Source organism: Ascaphus truei, unplaced genomic scaffold (assembly GCF_040206685.1).
Source record: "Ascaphus truei isolate aAscTru1 unplaced genomic scaffold, aAscTru1.hap1 HAP1_SCAFFOLD_1600, whole genome shotgun sequence".
Taxonomy (NCBI): domain Eukaryota; kingdom Metazoa; phylum Chordata; class Amphibia; order Anura; family Ascaphidae; genus Ascaphus; species Ascaphus truei.
Genome location: NW_027454491.1, coordinates 21,581 through 42,140, shown reverse-complemented (window position 1 = coordinate 42,140; position 20,560 = coordinate 21,581). Strand labels below are relative to the sequence as shown.

General features: G+C 60.6%; 1 protein-coding gene across 1 annotated transcript in view; it reads right to left on the bottom strand.

Moving 5' to 3' along the window:
- The window catches only part of LOC142476431 (beta-enolase-like), a 53,242-nt gene extending 33,813 nt beyond the window's left edge, over positions 1–19,429 (bottom strand). The window contains exons 1-4 of the mRNA XM_075581804.1: positions 19,312–19,429; positions 15,667–15,800; positions 12,700–12,922; positions 4,267–4,464 (exon numbers count right to left, since the gene is read on the bottom strand). Of these exons, the coding sequence (XP_075437919.1) occupies positions 4,267–4,464; positions 12,700–12,922; positions 15,667–15,800; positions 19,312–19,414 (658 nt within the window). The 5' untranslated portion in view covers positions 19,415–19,429. The remainder of the gene's footprint in view (positions 1–4,266; positions 4,465–12,699; positions 12,923–15,666; positions 15,801–19,311) is intronic.
- Positions 19,430–20,560: the final 1,131 nt, after the last annotated feature.

Here is a 20,560-nt window from a genome sequence, read left to right as displayed (position 1 = left end):
GGGACAGGCTCATAGCTCCCTTCTGTCTGTGTCACCCTGCGGGGGGAGGGACAGGCTCATAGCTCCCTTCTGTCTGTGTCACCCTGCGGGGGGAGGGACAGGCTCATAGCTCCCTTCTATCTGTGTCACCCTGCGGGGGGAGGGACAGACTCATAGCTCCCTTCTGTCTGTGTCACTGTGTCACCCTGCGGGGGGAGGGACAGACTCATAGCTCCCTTCTGTCTGTGTCACTGTGTCACCCTGCGGGGGGAGGGACAGACACATAGCTCCCTTCTGACTGTGTCACCCTGCGGGGGGAGGGACAGGCTCATAGCTCCCTTCTGTCTGTCACTGTGTCACCCTGCGGGGGGAGGGACAGGCTCATAGCTCCCTTCTGTCTGTGTCACTGTGTCACCCTGCGGGGGGAGGGACAGACACATAGCTCCCTTCTGTCTGTGTCACTGTGTCACCTGCGGGGGGAGGGACAGACTCATAGCTCCCTTCTGTCTGTGTCACCCTGCGGGGGGAGAGACAGGCTCATAGCTCCCTTCTGTCTGTGTCACTGTGTCACCCTGCGGGGGCAGGGACAGACTCATAGCTCCCTTCTGTCTGTGTCACTGTGTCACCCTGCGGGGGGAGGGACAGACTCATAGCTCCCTTCTGTCTGTGTCACTGTGTCACCCTGCGGGGGGAGGGACAGTCTCATAGCTCCCTTATGTCTGTGTCACTGTGTCACCCTGCGGGGGGAGGGACAGGCTCATAGCTCCCTTCTGTCTGTGTCACTGTGTCACCCTGCGGGGGAGGGACAGACTCATAGCTCCCTTCTGTCTGTGTCACTGTGTCACCCTGCGGGGGGAGGGACAGACTCATAGTTCCCTTCTGTCTGTGTCACCCTGCGGGGGGGGGGGACAGACTCATAGCTCCCTTCTGTCTGTGTCACTGTGTCACCCTGCGGGGGGAGGGACAGACTCATAGCTCCCTTCTGTCTGTGTAACTGTGTCACCCTGCGGGGGTAGGGACAGACTCATAGCTCCCTTCTGTCTGTGTCACTGTGTCCCCCTGCGGGGGGAGGGACAGACTCATAGCTCCCTTCTGTCTGTCACTGTGTCACCCTGCGGGGGGGGGGGGGGACAGACTCACAGCTCCCTTCTGTCTGTGTCACTGTGTCACCCTGCGGGGGGAGGGACAGGCTCATAGCTCCCTTCTGTCTGTGTCACCCTGCGGGGGGAGGGACAGACTCACAGCTCCCTTCTGTCTGTGTCACTGTGTCACTCTGCGGGGGGAGGGACAGGCTCATAGCTCCCTTCTGTCTGTGTCACTGTGTCACCCTGCGGGGGGAGGGACAGGCTCATAGCTCCCTTCTGTCTGTGTCACTGTGTCACCCTGCGGGGGGAGGGACAGACTCATAGCTCCCTTCTGTCTGTGTCACCCTGCGGGGGGAGGGACAGACTCATAGCTCCCTTCTGTCTGTGTCACTGTGTCACTCTGCGGGGGGAGGGACAGGCTCATAGCTCCCTTCTGTCTGTGTCACTGTGTCACCCTGCGGGGGAGGGACAGACTCATAGCTCCCTTCTGTCTGTGTCACTGTGTCACCCTGCGGGGGAGGGACAGACTCATAGCTCCCTTCTGTCTGTGTCACTGTGTCACCCTGCGGGGGGAGGGACAGGCTCATAGCTCCCTTCTGTCTGTGTCACTGTGTCACCCTGCGGGGGGAGGGACAGACTCATAGCTCCCTTCTGTCTGTGTCACTGTGTCACCCTGCGGGGGGAGGAACAGGCTCATAGCTCCCTTCTGTCTGTGTCACTGTGTCACCCTGCGGGGGGAGGGACAGGCTCATAGCTCCCTTCTGTCTGTGTCACTGTGTCACCCTGCGGGGGGAGGGACAGACTCACAGCTCCCTTCTGTCTGTGTCACTGTGTCACCCTGCGGGGGAGGGACAGACTCATAGCTCCCTTCTGTCTGTGTCACCGTGCGGGGGGAGGGACAGGCTCATAGCTCCCTTCTGTCTGTGTCACTGTGTCACTCTGCGGGGGGGAGGGACAGGCTCATAGCTCCCTTCTGTCTGTGTCACTGTGTCACTGTGTCACCCTGCGGGGGAGGGACATGCTCATAGCTCCCTTCAGTCTGTGTCACTGTGTCACCCTGCGGGGGGAGGGACAGGCTCATAGCTCCCTTCTGTCTGTGTCATTGTGTCACCCTGCGGGGGGAGGGACAGTCTCATAGCTCCCTTCTGTCTGTGTCACCCTGCGGGGGGAGGGACAGTCTCATAGCTCCCTTCTGTCTGTGTCATTGTGTCACCCTGCGGGGGAGGGACAGACTCATAGCTCCCTTCTGTCTGTGTCACCCTGCGGGGGGAGGGACAGGCTCATAGCTCCCTTCTGTCTGTGTCACCCTGCGGGGGGAGGGACAGTCTCATAGCTCCCTTCTGTCTGTGTCACTGTGTCACCCTGCGGGGGAGGGACAGGCTCATAGCTCCCTTCTGTCTGTGTCACTGTGTCACCCTGCGGGGGGAGGGACAGTCTCATAGCTCCCTTCTGTCTGTGTCACTGTGTCACCCTGCGGGGGGAGGGACAGTCTCATAGCTCCCTTCTGTCTGTGTCACTGTGTCACCCTGCGGGGGGAGGGACAGACTCATAGCTCCCTTCTGTCTGTGTCACTGTGTCACCCTGCGGGGGAGGGACAGGCTCATAGCTCCCTTCTGTCTGTGTCACTGTGTCACCCTGCGGGGGGAGGGACAGTCTCATAGCTCCCTTCTGTCTGTGTCACTGTGTCACCCTGCGGGGGAGGGACAGGCTCATAGCTCCCTTCTGTCTGTGTCACTGTGTCACCCTGCGGGGGGAGGGACAGTCTCATAGCTCCCTTCTGTCTGTGTCACTGTGTCACCTTGCGGGGGGAGGGACAGTCTCATAGCTCCCTTCTGTCTGTGTCACTGTGTCACCCTGCGGGGGGAGGGACAGACTCATAGCTCCCTTCTGTCTGTGTCACTGTGTCACCCTGCGGGGGAGGGACAGGCTCATAGCTCCCTTCTGTCTGTGTCACTGTGTCACCCTGCGGGGGGAGGGACAGTCTCATAGCTCCCTTCTGTCTGTGTCACTGTGTCACCCTGCGGGGGAGGGACAGGCTCATAGCTCCCTTCTGTCTGTGTCACTGTGTCACCCTGCGGGGGGAGGGACAGTCTCATAGCTCCCTTCTGTCTGTGTCACTGTGTCACCCTGCGGGGGAGGGACAGGCTCATAGCTCCCTTCTGTCTGTGTCACTGTGTCACCCTGCGGGGGAGGGACAGGCTCATAGCTCCCTTCTGTCTGTGTCACTGTGTCACCCTCCGGGGGGAGGGACAGGCTCATAGCTCCCTTCTGTCTGTGTCACCGTGTCACCCTGCGGGGGGAGGGACAGGCTCATAGCTCCCTTCTGTCTGTGTCACTGTGTCACCCTGCGGGGGGAGGGACAGTCTCATAGCTCCCTTCTGTCTGTGTCACTGTGTCACCCTGCGGGGGAGGGACAGGCTCATAGCTCCCTTCTGTCTGTGTCACTGTGTCACCCTGCGGGGGAGGGACAGGCTCATAGCTCCCTTCTGTCTGTGTCACTGTGTCACCCTGCGGGGGGAGGGACAGTCTCATAGCTCCCTTCTGTCTGTGTCACTGTGTCACCCTGCGGGGGAGGGACAGGCTCATAGCTCCCTTCTGTCTGTGTCACTGTGTCACCCTGCGGGGGAGGGACAGGCTCATAGCTCCCTTCTGTCTGTGTCACTGTGTCACCCTCCGGGGGGAGGGACAGGCTCATAGCTCCCTTCTGTCTGTGTCACCGTGTCACCCTGCGGGGGGAGGGACAGGCTCATAGCTCCCTTCTGTCTGTGTCACTGTGTCACCCTGCGGGGGGAGGGACAGTCTCATAGCTCCCTTCTGTCTGTGTCACTGTGTCACCCTGCGGGGGAGGGACAGGCTCATAGCTCCCTTCTGTCTGTGTCACTGTGTCACCCTGCGGGGGAGGGACAGGCTCATAGCTCCCTTCTGTCTGTGTCACTGTGTCACCCTGCGGGGGGAGGGACAGGCTCATAGCTCCCTTCTGCCTGTGTCACCCTGCGGGGGAGGGATAGACTCATAGCTCCAGTCTGTCTGTGTCACTGTGTCACCCTCCGGGGGGAGGGACAGACTCATAGCTCCCTTCTGTCTGTGTCACTGTGTCACCCTGCGGGGGGAGGGACAGACTCATAGCTCCCTTCTGTCTGTGTCACTGTGTCACCCTGCGGGGAGTGTGTGTGGGGGGGGGGGGGGGGGGGGGCAGTCTCACCGGGATAGGACTTGATGAAACTCTTGTACAGATCTCCCAGCTTCTCCCCGGTAATATAGCGGCTCGGGTCATCGGGAGACTTAAAGTCCAGATCATACTTTCCTCCCCGGTAAAATTCGGACGCAGCGACGTCCATCCCAATGACGATTTTGTCGGGGTATCCGGCCTTCTCTATGGCAGATTTCAGCAGCTCCAGAGCTGTGGGGTCAGATGGAAACCAGATCTCCAATCATTTCATGCACCCAGATATTCACTCATTCACTTCTCCCTTACTCACCCAATACACACTCACTCACCCAATGCACACCCATTCGCTCACCCAATGCACACTCCTTCACTCACCCAATGCACACTCATTCGCTCACCCAATGCACACTCATTCGCTCACCCAATGCACACTCATTCGCTCACCCAATGCACACTCATTCGCTCACCCAATGCACACTCATTCGCTCACCCAATGCACACTCATTCGCTCACCCAATGCACACTCATTCGCTCACCCCACGCACACTCATTCACTCACCCCATGCACACTCATTCGCTCACCCAATGCACACTCATTCGCTCACCCAATGCACACTCATTCGCTCACCCAATGCACACTCATTCGCTCACCCAATGCACACTCATTCGCTCACCCAATGCACACTCATTCGCTCACCCAATGCACACTCATTCGCTCACCCAATGCACACTCATTCGCTCACCCAATGCACACTCATTCGCTCACCCAATGCACACTCATTCGCTCACCCAATACACCCAATGCACACTCATTCGCTCACCCAAACCACCCAATGCACACTCATTTGCTCACCCAATACACACCCAATGCACACTCATTCACTCACCCAATGCACACTCATTCGCTCACCCAATGCACACTCATTCGCTCACCCAATGCACACTCATTCGCTCACCCAATGCACACTCATTCGCTCACCCAATGCACACTCATTCGCTCAACCAATGCACACTCATTCGCTCACCCAATGCACACTCATTCGCTCACCCAATGCACACTCATTCGCTCAACCAATACACCCAATGCACACTCATTCGCTCACCCAATACACACCCAATGCACACTCATTCGCTCACCCCACGCACACTCATTCGCTCAGCCCACGCACACTCCTTTGCTCAGCCAATGCACACTCCTTCGCTCAGCCAATGCACACTCCTTCGCTCACCCAATGCACACTCCTTCGCTCAGCCCACGCACACTCCTTCGCTCAGCCCACGCACACTCCTTCGCTCAGCCCACGCACACTCCTTCGCTCAGCCCACGCACACTCCTTCGCTCAGCCCACGCACACTCCTTTGCTCAGCCCACGCACACTCCTTTGCTCAGCCCACGCACACTCCTTTGCTCAGCCCACGCACACTCCTTCGCTCACCCAATGCACACTCCTTCGCTCAGCCCACGCACACTCCTTCGCTCAGCCCACGCACACACCTTCTCTCAGCCCACGCACACTCCTTCGCTCAGCCCACGCACACTCCTTCGCTCAGCCCACGCACACTCCTTCGCTCAGCCCACGCACACTCCTTCGCTCAGCCCACGCACACTCCTTCGCTCAGCCCACGCACACTCCTTTGCTCAGCCCACGCACACTCCTTTGCTCAGCCCACGCACACTCCTTTGCTCAGCCCACGCACACTCCTTTGCTCAGCCCACGCACACTCCTTCTCTCAGCCCACGCACACACCTTCGCTCAGCCCACGCACACTCCTTCGCTCAGCCCACGCACACTCCTTCGCTCAGCCCACGCACACTCCTTCGCTCAGCCAATGCACACTCCTTTGCTCAGCCCACGCACACTCCTTTGCTCACCCCACGCACACTCCTTCGCTCAGCCCACGCACACTCCTTCGCTCACCCAATGCACACTCCTTCGCTCAGCCCACGCACACTCCTTCGCTCACCCAATGCACACTCCTTCGCTCAGCCCACGCACACTCCTTCGCTCAGCCCACGCACACTCCTTCGCTCAGCCCACGCACACTCCTTCGCTCAGCCCACGCACACTCCTTCGCTCAGCCCTCGCACACTCCTTCGCTCAGCCCACGCACACTCCTTCTCTCAGCCCACGCACACTCCTTCGCTCACCCAATGCACACTCCTTCGCTCAGCCCACGCACACTCCTTCGCTCAGCCCACGCACACACCTTCGCTCAGCCCACGCTCACTCCTTCGCTCAGCCCTCGCACACTCCTTCGCTCACCCAATGCACACTCCTTCGCTCAGCCCACGCACACTCCTTCTCTCAGCCCACGCACACTCCTTCGCTCAGCCCACGCACACTCCTTCGCTCAGCCCACGCACACTCCTTCGCTCAGCCCACGCACACTCCTTCGCTCAGCCCACGCACACTCCTTCGCTCAGCCCACGCACACTCCTTCGCTCAGCCCACGCACACTCCTTCGCTCTCCCAATGCACACTCCTTCGCTCAGCCCACGCACACTCCTTCGCTCAGCCCACGCACACTCCTTCGCTCAGCCCACGCACACTCCTTCGCTCAGCCCACGCACACTCCTTCGCTCAGCCCACGCACACTCCTTTGCTCAGCCCACGCACACTCCTTTGCTCAGCCCACGCACACTCCTTTGCTCAGCCCACGCACACTCCTTTGCTCAGCCCACGCACACTCCTTTGCTCAGCCCACGCACACTCCTTCGCTCAGCCCATGCACACTCCTTCTCTCAGCCCATGCACACTCCTTCGCTCAGCCCGCGCACACTCCTTCTCTCAGCCCTCGCTCACTCCTTCGCTCAGCCCACGCACACTCCTTCGCTCAGCCCACACACCCTCCTTCGCTCAGCCCACGCACACTCCTTCTCTCAGCCCACGCACACTCCTTCGCTCAGCCCACGCACACTCCTTCGCTCAGCCCACGCACACTCCTTCGCTCAGCCCACGCACACTCCTTCGCTCAGCCCACGCACACTCCTTCGCTCAGCCCACGCACACTCCTTCGCTCAGCCCACGCACACTCCTTCGCTCAGCCCACGCACACTCCTTCTCTCAGCCCACGCACACTCCTTCGCTCAGCCCGCGCACACTCCTTCTCTCAGCCCTCGCTCACTCCTTCGCTCAGCCCACGCACACTCCTTCGCTCAGCCCACACACCCTCCTTCGCTCAGCCCACGCACACTCCTTCGCTCAGCCCACGCACACTCCTTCGCTCTCCCAATGCACACTCCTTCGCTCAGCCCACGCACACTCCTTCGCTCAGCCCACGCACACTCCTTCGCTCAGCCCACGCACACTCCTTCGCTCAGCCCACGCACACTCCTTTGCTCAGCCCACGCACACTCCTTTGCTCAGCCCACGCACACTCCTTTGCTCAGCCCACGCACACTCCTTCGCTCAGCCCACGCACACTCCTTCGCTCAGCCCACGCACACTCCTTCGCTCAGCCCACGCACACTCCTTCGCTCAGCCCACGCACCCTCCTTCGCTCAGCCCTCGCACCCTCCTTCGCTCAGCCCTCGCACCCTCCTTCGCTCAGCCCACGCACACACCTTCGCTCAGCCCACGCACACTCCTTCGCTCAGCCCACGCACACTCCTTCGCTCAGCCCACGCACACTCCTTCGCTCAGCCCACGCACACTCCTTCGCTCAGCCCACGCACACTCCTTCGCTCAGCCCACGCACACTCCTTCGCTCAGCCCACGCACACTCCTTCGCTCACCCAATGCACACTCCTTCGCTCAGCCCACGCACACTCCTTCGCTCTCCCAATGCACACTCCTTCGCTCAGCCCACGCACACTCCTTCGCTCAGCCCACGCACACTCCTTCGCTCAGCCCACGCACACTCCTTCGCTCAGCCCACGCACACTCCTTCGCTCAGCCCACGCACACTCCTTCGCTCAGCCCACGCACACTCCTTCGCTCAGCCCACGCACACTCCTTCGCTCAGCCCACGCACACTCCTTCGCTCAGCCCACGCACACTCCTTCGCTCAGCCCACGCACACTCCTTCGCTCAGCCCACGCACACTCCTTCGCTCAGCCCACGCACACTCCTTCGCTCAGCCCACGCACACTCCTTCGCTCAGCCCACGCACACTCCTTCGCTCAGCCCACGCACACTCCTTCGCTCAGCCCACGCACACTCCTTCGCTCAGCCCACGCACACTCCTTCGCTCAGCCCACGCACACTCCTTCGCTCAGCCCACGCACACTCCTTTGCTCAGCCCACGCACACTCCTTTGCTCAGCCCACGCACACTCCTTTGCTCAGCCCACGCACACTCCTTCGCTCAGCCCACGCACACTCCTTCGCTCAGCCCACGCACACTCCTTCGCTCAGCCCACGCACACTCCTTCGCTCAGCCCACGCACCCTCCTTCGCTCAGCCCTCGCACCCTCCTTCGCTCAGCCCTCGCACCCTCCTTCGCTCAGCCCACGCACACACCTTCGCTCAGCCCACGCACACTCCTTCGCTCAGCCCACGCACACTCCTTCGCTCAGCCCACGCACACTCCTTCGCTCAGCCCACGCACACTCCTTCGCTCAGCCCACGCACACTCCTTCGCTCAGCCCACGCACACTCCTTCGCTCAGCCCACGCACACTCCTTCGCTCACCCAATGCACACTCCTTCGCTCAGCCCACGCACACTCCTTCGCTCTCCCAATGCACACTCCTTCGCTCAGCCCACGCACACTCCTTCGCTCAGCCCACGCACACTCCTTCGCTCAGCCCACGCACACTCCTTCGCTCAGCCCACGCACACTCCTTCGCTCAGCCCACGCACACTCCTTCGCTCAGCCCACGCACACTCCTTCGCTCAGCCCACGCACACTCCTTCGCTCAGCCCACGCACACTCCTTCGCTCAGCCCACGCACACTCCTTCGCTCAGCCCACGCACACTCCTTCGCTCAGCCCACGCACACTCCTTCGCTCAGCCCACGCACACTCCTTCGCTCAGCCCACGCACACTCCTTCGCTCAGCCCACGCACACTCCTTCGCTCAGCCCACGCACACTCCTTCGCTCAGCCCACGCACACTCCTTCGCTCAGCCCACGCACACTCCTTCGCTCAGCCCACGCACACTCCTTCGCTCAGCCCACGCACACTCCTTCGCTCAGCCCACGCACACTCCTTCGCTCAGCCCACGCACACTCCTTCGCTCAGCCCACGCACACACCTTCGCTCAGCCCACGCACACTCCTTCGCTCAGCCCACGCACACTCCTTCGCTCAGCCCACGCTCACTCCTTCGCTCAGCCCACGCACACTCCTTCGCTCAGCCCACGCACACTCCTTCGCTCAGCCCACGCACACTCCTTCGCTCAGCCCACGCACACTCCTTCGCTCAGCCCACGCACACACCTTCGCTCAGCCCACGCACACTCCTTCGCTCAGCCCACGCACACTCCTTCGCTCAGCCCACGCACACTCCTTCGCTCAGCCCACGCTCACTCCTTCGCTCAGCCCTCGCACACTCCTTCGCGCAGCCCACGCACACTCCTTCGCTCAGCCCACGCACACTCCTTCGCTCATCCCACGCACACTCCTTCGCTCAGCCCACGCTCACTCCTTCGCTCAGCCCACGCACACTCCTTCGCTCAGCCCACGCACACTCCTTCGCTCAGCCCACGCACACTCCTTCGCTCAGCCCGCGCACACTCCTTCGCTCAGCCCGCGCACACTCCTTCGCTCAGCCCGCGCACACTCCTTCGCTCAGCCCGCGCACACTCCTTCGCTCAGCCCGCGCACACTCCTTCGCTCAGCCCGCGCACACTCCTCCGCTCAGCCCGCGCACACTCCTTCGCTCAGCCCGCGCACACTCCTTCGCTCAGCCCGCGCACACTCCTTCGCTCAGCCCACGCACACTCCTTCGCTCAGCCCACGCACACTCCTTCGCTCAGCCCACGCACACTCCTTCGCTCAGCCCACGCACACTCCTTCGCTCAGCCCACGCACACTCCTTCGCTCAGCCCACGCACACTCCTTCGCTCAGCCCACGCACACTCCTTCGCTCAGCCCACGCACACTCCTTCGCTCAGCCCACGCACACTCCTTCGCTCAGCCCACGCACACTCCTTCGCTCAGCCCACGCACACTCCTTCGCTCAGCCCACGCACACTCCTTCGCTCAGCCCACGCACACTCCTTCGCTCAGCCCACGCACACTCCTTCGCTCAGCCCACGCACACTCCTTCGCTCAGCCCACGCACACTCCTTCGCTCAGCCCACGCACACTCCTTCGCTCAGCCCACGCACACTCCTTCGCTCAGCCCACGCACACTCCTTCGCTCAGCCCACGCACACTCCTTCGCTCAGCCCACGCACACTCCTTCGCTCAGCCCACGCACACTCCTTCGCTCAGCCCACGCACACTCCTTCGCTCAGCCCACGCACACTCCTTCGCTCAGCCCACGCACACTCCTTCGCTCAGCCCACGCACACTCCTTCGCTCAGCCCACGCACACTCCTTCGCTCAGCCCACGCACACTCCTTCGCTCACCCAATGCACACTCCTTCGCTCAGCCCACGCACACTCCTTCGCTCTCCCAATGCACACTCCTTCGCTCAGCCCACGCACACTCCTTCGCTCAGCCCACGCACACTCCTTCGCTCAGCCCACGCACACTCCTTCGCTCAGCCCACGCACACTCCTTCGCTCAGCCCACGCACACTCCTTCGCTCAGCCCACGCACACTCCTTCGCTCAGCCCACGCACACTCCTTCGCTCAGCCCACGCACACTCCTTCGCTCAGCCCACGCACACTCCTTCGCTCAGCCCACGCACACTCCTTTGCTCAGCCCACGCACACTCCTTCGCTCAGCCCACGCACACTCCTTCGCTCAGCCCACGCACACTCCTTCGCTCAGCCCACGCACACTCCTTCGCTCAGCCCACGCACACTCCTTCGCTCAGCCCACGCACACTCCTTCGCTCAGCCCACGCACACTCCTTCGCTCAGCCCACGCACACTCCTTCGCTCAGCCCACGCACACTCCTTCGCTCAGCCCACGCACACTCCTTCGCTCAGCCCACGCACACACCTTCGCTCAGCCCACGCACACTCCTTCGCTCAGCCCACGCACACTCCTTCGCTCAGCCCACGCTCACTCCTTCGCTCAGCCCACGCACACTCCTTCGCTCAGCCCACGCACACTCCTTCGCTCAGCCCACGCACACTCCTTCGCTCAGCCCACGCACACTCCTTCGCTCAGCCCACGCACACTCCTTCGCTCAGCCCACGCACACTCCTTCGCTCAGCCCACGCTCACTCCTTCGCTCAGCCCTCGCACACTCCTTCGCTCAGCCCACGCACACTCCTTCGCTCAGCCCACGCACACTCCTTCGCTCATCCCACGCACACTCCTTCGCTCAGCCCACGCACACTCCTTCGCTCAGCCCACGCACACTCCTTCGCTCAGCCCACGCACACTCCTTCGCTCAGCCCACGCACACTCCTTCGCTCAGCCCGCGCACACTCCTTCGCTCAGCCCGCGCACACTCCTTCGCTCAGCCCGCGCACACTCCTTCGCTCAGCCCGCGCACACTCCTTCGCTCAGCCCGCGCACACTCCTTCGCTCAGCCCGCGCACACTCCTTCGCTCAGCCCGCGCACACTCCTTCGCTCAGCCCGCGCACACTCCTTCGCTCAGCCCGCGCACACTCCTCCGCTCAGCCCGCGCACACTCCTCCGCTCAGCCCGCGCACACTCCTTCGCTCAGCCCGCGCACACTCCTTCGCTCAGCCCGCGCACACTCCTTCGCTCAGCCCACGCACACTCCTTCGCTCAGCCCACGCACACTCCTTCGCTCAGCCCACGCACACACCTTCGCTCAGCCCACGCACACTCCTTCGCTCAGCCCACGCACACTCCTTCGCTCAGCCCACGCTCACTCCTTCGCTCAGCCCTCGCACACTCCTTCGCTCAGCCCACGCACACTCCTTCGCTCAGCCCACGCACACTCCTTCGCTCATCCCACGCACACTCCTTCGCTCAGCCCACGCACACTCCTTCGCTCAGCCCACGCACACTCCTTCGCTCAGCCCGCGCACACTCCTTCGCTCAGCCCGCGCACACTCCTTCGCTCAGCCCGCGCACACTCCTTCGCTCAGCCCGCGCACACTCCTTCGCTCAGCCCGCGCACACTCCTTCGCTCAGCCCGCGCACACTCCTTCGCTCAGCCCGCGCACACTCCTTCGCTCAGCCCGCGCACACTCCTTCGCTCAGCCCGCGCACACTCCTTCGCTCAGCCCGCGCACACTCCTCCGCTCAGCCCGCGCACACTCCTTCGCTCAGCCCGCGCACACTCCTTCGCTCAGCCCGCGCACACTCCTTCGCTCAGCCCGCGCACACTCCTTCGCTCAGCCCGCGCACACTCCTTCGCTCAGCCCACGCACACTCCTTCGCTCAGCCCACGCACACTCCTTTGCTCAGCCCACACTCACGCACCTTCATTGTTCTCCAGGATGTTGGGCGCGAAGCCGCCCTCGTCCCCCACGTTGGTGGCGTCTTTGCCGTACTTGGCCTTGATGACGCCCTTCAGGTTGTGGTAGACCTCTGCTCCGATTTGCATGGCCTCCCGGAAACTCGACGCCCCCACGGGCAGGATCATGAACTCCTGCATGGCCAGCTTGTTGCCCGCGTGGGAGCCGCCATTGATTACATTAAAGGCCTGAGAGGGGAGAGACGTCAATGATCGTCACCAAGGACGTGGTACCCAGGCGTTACCTCGAGGGCCACGTGTGGGATAGAGACACAATACCTTAGTGGTTAGACGACGAGGAGGAGGAGAGGGGACAGTGACAGAGAGAAGGCGGGGCCGGTAACAAGGAGAAGGAGAGGTGACAGAGAGAAGGGGGGAGGAGATGGAGGAGAGGGGACAGAGGGAGGAGGAGAGGGGACAGTGACAGAGGAGGGGATAATGATAGAGAGGAGGGAGAGGGTACAGGGACCGAGAGAAGGAGAGGGTACAGGGACAGAGGAGTGGAGGGGACAGTAACAAGGAGAAAGAGAGGAGGACGACAGGAGACAGTGACCTAGAGAAGGAGGAGAGGGGACAGAGAGGAGGACAGGAGACAGAGAAGGTGGGGACGGTAACAAGGAGGAGAGGTGACAGAGAGAAGGGGGGAGGAGATGGAGGAGGGGATAGTAACGGAGGAGGAGAGGGGACAGTGACAGAGGAGGGGATAATGATAGAGAGGAGGGAGAGGGTACAGGGACAGAGAGAAGGAGGAGAGGGTACAGGGACAGAGGAGTAGAGGGGACAGGAGGGGACAGTAACAAGGAGAAATAGGAGGACGACAGGAGACAGTGACCTACAGAAGGAGGAGAGGGGACAGAGAGGAGGAGGAGGAGGAGGAGAGGGGACAGAGGAGGACAGGAGACAGAGAAGGTGGGGACGGTAACAAGGAGAAGGAGGAGAGATGACAAGGGGGAAGAGACACGGAGGAGGAGAGGGCACAATGACAGAGAGACGGAGAGGGGACAGTGGCAGAGAGAAGAGGGAACAGTGACAGAGAGAAGAGGGGACAGTGACAGAGAGAAGAGGGGACAGTGACAGAGAGAAGAGGGGACAGTGACAGAGAAGGAGAGGGGACAGTGACAGAGGAGGTGAGGGACAGTGACAGAGAGGAGGACAGGAGACAGTGACAGAGAGGAGGAGAGGGGACAGAGAGGAGGAGAGGGGACAGGGAGAAGGAGGAGAGGGGACAGTGGCAGAGAGGAGGAGAGGGGACAGGGAGAAGGCGGAGAGGGGACAGTGGCAGAGAGAAGGAGAGATGACAAGGGGGAAGAGACACGGAGGAGGAGAGGGGACAGTGATAGAGAGACGGAGAGGGGACAGTGGCAGAGAGAAGAGGGGACAGTGACAGAGAGAAGAGGGGACAGTGACAGAGAAGGAGAGGGGACAGTGACAGAGAGGAGGTGAGGGACAGTGACAGAGAGGAGGACAGGAGACAGTGACAGGGGGAAGGAGGAGAGGGGACAGTGGCAGAGAGGAGGAGAGGGGACAGGGAGAAGGAGGAGAGTGGACAGTGACGGAGAGAAGGAGGGGATAGTGACAGAGAGAAGGAGGTCAGGGACAGTGACAGAGAGAAGGAGGAGAGGGGACAGTGGCAGAGAGAAGGAGGAGAGGGGACAGTGGCAGAGAGAAGGAGGAGAGGGGACAGTGGCAGAGAGGAGGAGAGGGGACAGTGATAGAGAGACGGAGAGGGGACAGTGGCAGAGAGAAGAGGGGACAGTGACAGAGAGAAGGAGGGGATAGTGACAGAGAAGAAGAGGGGACAGTGACAGGGGGAAGGAGGAGAGGGGACAGTGATGGGGAAGGAGGAGAGGGGACAGGGAGAAGGAGAGGGGACAGTGGCAGAGAGAAGGAGGAGAGGGGACAGTGGCAGAGAGGAGGAGAGATGACAGTGACAGAGAGGAGAGGGGACAGTGACAGAGAAGGAGGAGAGGGGACAGTGACAGAGAGGAGGAGAGGGGACAGTGGCAGAGAGAAGAGGGGACAGTGACAGAGAGGAGAGGGGACGGAGAAGGAGGAGAGGGGAAGGAGGAGAGAGAGACGGAGAGGGGACAGTGGCAAAGAGAAGAGGGGACAGTGACAGAGAGGAGAGGGGAAGGAGAAGAAGAGGGGACAGTGACAGAGAGTAGAAGAGGGGACAGTGACAGAGAGTAGAAGAGGGGACAGTGGCAGAGCGAAGAAGAGGGGACAGTGACAGAGAGGAGGACAGGAGACAGTGACAGAGAGAAGGAGGAGGGGACAGTGGCAGAGAGAAGGAGGAGAGGGGACAGTGACAGAGAGGAGAGGGGACAGTGGCAGAGAGAAGGAGGAGGGGACAGTGACAGAGAGGAGAGGGGACAGTGACAGAGAGGAGAGGGGACAGTGACAGAGAGAAGAAGAGGGGACAGTAGCAGAGAGAAGGACAGGAGACAGTGACAGAGAGAAGGAGGAGAGGGGACGGAGAAGGAGGAGAGGGAACAGTGGCAGAGAAGGAGGAGAGGGGACAGGGAGAAGGAGGAGAGGGGACAGTGACAGAGAGAAGGAGGAGAGGGGACAGTGACAGAGAGAAGAAGAGGGGACAGTGACAGAGAAGGAGGAGAGGGGGACAGTGACAGAGAGAAGGAGGAGAGGGGACAGTGACAGAGAGAAGAAGAGGGGACAGTCACAGAGAGAAGAAGGGACAGTGACAGAGAGAAGGACAGGAGACAATGACCTAGAGAAGGAGGAGAGGGGACAGTGACAGAGAGAAGAAGAGGGGACAGTGACAGAGAGAAGGACAGGAGACAATGACCTAGAGAAGGAGGAGAGGGGACAGTGACAGAGAAGGACAGGAGACAATGACCTAGAGAAGGAGGAGAGGGGACAGTGACAGAGAGGTGACATATAGATATAGATGTATATTAGGAACCACATCTCACTGGGACTGGTAGGATGAGTTCTGCGTTCCCGGCCAGGTCAGCGATGTGACGGTACAGGGGGACGCCCTTCTCTGCTGCGCCTGCCTTGCACACCGCCAATGACACACCCAAGATGGCGTTCGCACCAAACTTAGCTGTAGAATGAGATAGTCTCAGTGCCCTCTCTGCTATTCCTGTACTGACCCCCCCCCACACAGCTCTGTCACTGCACCTCCATCCTGCCCTGCAGCCCTCTCTGCTATTCCTGTACTGACCCCCCCACACACACAGCTCTGTCACTGCACCCCCATCCTGCCCTGCAGCCCTCTCTGCTATTCCTGTACTGCCCCCCCACACACACAGCTCTGTCACTGCACCTCCATCCTGCCCTGCAGCCCTCTCTGCTATTCCTGTACTGCCCCCCCACACACACACACAGCTCTGTCGCTGCACCTCCATCCTGCCCTGCAGCCCTCTCTGCTATTCCTGTACTGCCCCCCCCACACCTCCCCACACACACACAGCTGTCACTACACCTCCATCCTGCCCTGCAGCCCTCTCTACTATTACTGTACTGCCCCCCACCACACACAGCTCTGTCACTGCACCTCCATCCTGCCCTGCAGCCCTCTCTGCTATTACTGCACACACAGCTCTGTCACTACACCTCCATCCTGCCCTGCAGCCCTCTCTGCTATTCCTGTACTGACCCCCTCCCACACACACAGCTCTGTCACTGCACCCCCATCCTGCCCTGCAGCCCTCTCTGCTATTCCTGTACTGCCCCCCCCCACAGCTCTGCACTGCACCTCCATCCTGCCCTGCAGCCCTCTCTGCTATTCCTGTACTGACCCCCCCCACACACACACACAGCTCTGTCACTGCACCTCCATCCTGCCCTGCAGCCCTCTCTACTATTCCTGTACTGACCCCCCCCCCACACACACACAGCTCTGTCACTGCACCCCCATCCTGCCCTGCAGCCCTCTCTGCTATTCCTGTACTGACCCCCCCCCCCACACACACACAGCTGTCACTGCACCACCATCCTGCCCTGCAGCCCTCTCTGCTATTCCTGTACTGCCCCCCCCACACACACACAGCTGTCACTGCACCTCCATCCTGCCCTGCAGCCCTCTCTGCTATTCCTGTACTGCCCCCCCACACACACACACACAGCTGTCACTGCACCTCCATCCTGCCCTGCAGCCCTCTCTGCTATTCCTGTACTGCCCCCACCCACACACAGCTCTGTCACTGCACCTCCATCCTGCCCTGCAGCCCTCTCTGCTATTCCTGTACTGACCCCCCCCCACACACACACAGCTCTGTCACTGCACCTCCATCCTGCCCTGCAGCCCTCTCTGCTATTCCTGTACTGCCCCCCCCACACACACACACAGCTGTCACTGCACCTCCATCCTGCCCCGCAGCCCTCTCTGCTATTCCTGTACTGACCCCCCCCCCCCCCACACACACACAGCTCTGTCACTGCACCTCCATCCTGCCCCGCAGCCCTCTCTGCTATTCCTGTACTGCCGCCCCCCACACACAGCTCTGTCACTAAACCTCCATCCTGCCCTGCAGCCCTCTCTGCTATTCCTGTACTGCCCCTCCCCCCCACACACACACACAGCTCTGTCACTGCACCTCCATCCTGCCCCGCAGCCCTCTCTGCTATTCCTGTACTGACCCCCCCCCACACACACACACAGCTCTGTCACTGCACCTCCATCCTGCCCTGCAGCCCTCTCTACTATTCCTGTACTGACCCCCCCCCCACACACACACAGCTCTGTCACTGCACCCCCATCCTGCCCTGCAGCCCTCTCTGCTATTCCTGTACTGACCCCCCCCCCCCCCACACACAGCTGTCACTGCACCCCCATCCTGCCCTGCAGCCCTCTCTGCTATTCCTGTACTGCCCCCCCCCCCACACACACACACAGCTGTCACTGCACCACCATCCTGCCCTGCAGCCCTCTCTGCTATTCCTGTACTGCCCCCCCCCACACACACACAGCTGTCACTGCACCTCCATCCTGCCCTGCAGCCCTCTCTGCTATTCCTGTACTGCCCCCCCACACACACACACACAGCTGTCACTGCACCTCCATCCTGCCCTGCAGCCCTCTCTGCTATTCCTGTACTGCCCCCACCCACACACAGCTCTGTCACTGCACCTCCATCCTGCCCTGCAGCCCTCTCTACTATTCCTGTACTGCCCCCCCCACACACACACACAGCTGTCACTGCACCTCCATCCTGCCCTGCAGCCCTCTCTGCTATTCCTGTACTGCCCCCCCCACACACACACACAGCTGTCACTGCACCTCCATCCTGCCCCGCAGCCCTCTCTGCTATTCCTGTACTGCCGCCCCCCACACACAGCTCTGTCACTGCACCTCCATCCTGCCCCGCAGCCCTCTCTGCTATTCCTGTACTGACCCCCCCCCCCCACACACACACACAGCTCTGTCACTGCACCTCCATCCTGCCCCGCAGCCCTCTCTGCTATTCCTGTACTGCCGCCCCCCACACACAGCTCTGTCACTAAACCTCCATCCTGCCCTGCAGCCCTCTCTGCTATTCCTGTACTGCCCCTCCCCCCCACACACACACACAGCTCTGTCACTGCACCTCCATCCTGCCCCGCAGCCCTCTCTGCTATTCCTGTACTGACCCCCCCCCACACACACACACAGCTCTGTCACTGCACCTCCATCCTGCCCTGCAGCCCTCTCTACTATTCCTGTACTGACCCCCCCCCCCACACACACAGCTCTGTCACTGCACCCCCATCCTGCCCTGCAGCCCTCTCTGCTATTCCTGTACTGACCCCCCCCCCCACACACAGCTGTCACTGCACCCCCATCCTGCCCTGCAGCCCTCTCTGCTATTCCTGTACTGCCCCCCCCACACACAGCTCTGTCACTGCACCTCCATCCTGCCCTGCAGCCCTCTCTGCTATTCCTGTACTGACCCCCCCCCCCACACACACACAGCTGTCACTGCACCTCCATCCTGCCCTGCAGCCCTCTCTGCTATTCCTGTACTGACCCCCCACACACACACACAGCTCTGTCACTGCACCTCCATCCTGCCCTGCAGCCCTCTCTGCTATTCCTGTACTGACCCCCCCACACACACACACAGCTCTGTCACTGCACCCCCATCCTGCCCTGCAGCCCTCTCTGCTATTCCTGTACTGCCCCCCCCACACACACACAGCTGTCACTGCACCCCCATCCTGCCCTGCAGCCCTCTCTGCTATTCCTGTACTGCCCCCCCCCACACACAGCTCTGTCACTGCACCTCCATCCTGCCCTGCAGCCCTCTCTGCTATTCCTGTACTGACCCCCCCCCCACACACACACACAGCTCTGTCACTGCACCCCCATCCTGCCCTGCAGCCCTCTCTGCTATTCCTGTACTGACCCCCCACACACACACACAGCTCTGTCACTGCACCTCCATCCTGCCCCGCAGCCCTCTCTGCTATTCCTGTACTGACCCCCCCCACACACACACACAGCTCTGTCACTGCACCTCCATCCTGCCCTGCAGCCCTCTCTGCTATTCCTGTACTGCCCCCCCCACACACACACAGCTCTGTCACTACACCTCCATCCTGCCCCGCAGCCCTCTCTGTATTCCAGTACTTACATTTATTCTCGGTCCCATCGAGCTCCAGCATTACTTTGTCAATCTTTTCCTGCTCCACTACGCTCAGTTTCTGGGGAGAGACAGTCACAGCCTGTAACCTCATTCATTCGCTCCCAACATTCACCCCCAGTATAAAGTCACAGCCTGTAACCTCATTCATTCGCTCCCTGCTTCCAACATTCACCCCCAGTATAAAGTCACAGCCTGTAACCTCATTCATTCGCTCCCTGCTTCCAACATTCACCCCCAGTATAAAGTCACAGCCTGTAAACTCATTCATTCGCTCCCAACATTCACCCCCAGTATAAAGTCACAGCCTGTAACCTCATTCATTCGCTCCCAACATTCACCCCCAGTATAAAGTCACTGCCTGTAACCTCATTCATTCGCTCCCAACATTCACCCCCAGTATAAAGTCACTGCCTGTAACCTCATTCATTCGCTCCCAACATTCACCCCCAGTATAAAGTCACAGCCTGTAACCTCATTCATTCCCTCCCAACATTCACCCCCAGTATAAAGTCACAGCCTGTAACCTCATTCATTCCCTCCCAACATTCACCCCCAGTATAAAGTCACAGCCTGTAACCTCATTCATTCGCTCCCAACATTCACCCTCAGTATAAAGTCACAGCCTGTAACCTCATTCATTCCCTCCCAACATTCACCCCCAGTATAAAGTCACAGCCTGTAACCTCATTCATTCGCTCCCAACATTCACCCTCAGTATAAAGTCACAGCCTGTAACCTCATTCATTCACTCCCAACATTCACCCCCAGTATAAAGTCACAGCCTGTAACCTTATTCATTCGCTCCCAACATTCACCCCCAGTATAAAGTCACAGCCTGTAACCTCATTCATTCGCTCCCAACATTCACCCCCAGTATAAAGTCACAGCCTGTAACCTTATTCATTCGCTCTCAACATTCACCCCCAGTATAAAGTCACAGCCTGTAACCTTATTCATTCGCTCCCAACATTCACCCCCAGTATAAAGTCACAGCCTGTAACCTCATTCATTCGCTCCCAACATTCACCCCCAGTATAAAGTCACAGCCTGTAACCTCATTCATTCGCTCCCTGCTTCCAACATTCACCCCCAGTATAAAGTCACAGCCTGTAACCTCATTCATTCGCTCCCAACATTCACCCCCAGTATAAAGTCACAGCCTGTAACCTCATTCATTCGCTCCCAACATTCACCCCCAGTATAAAGTCACAGCCTGTAACCTCATTCATTCGCTCCC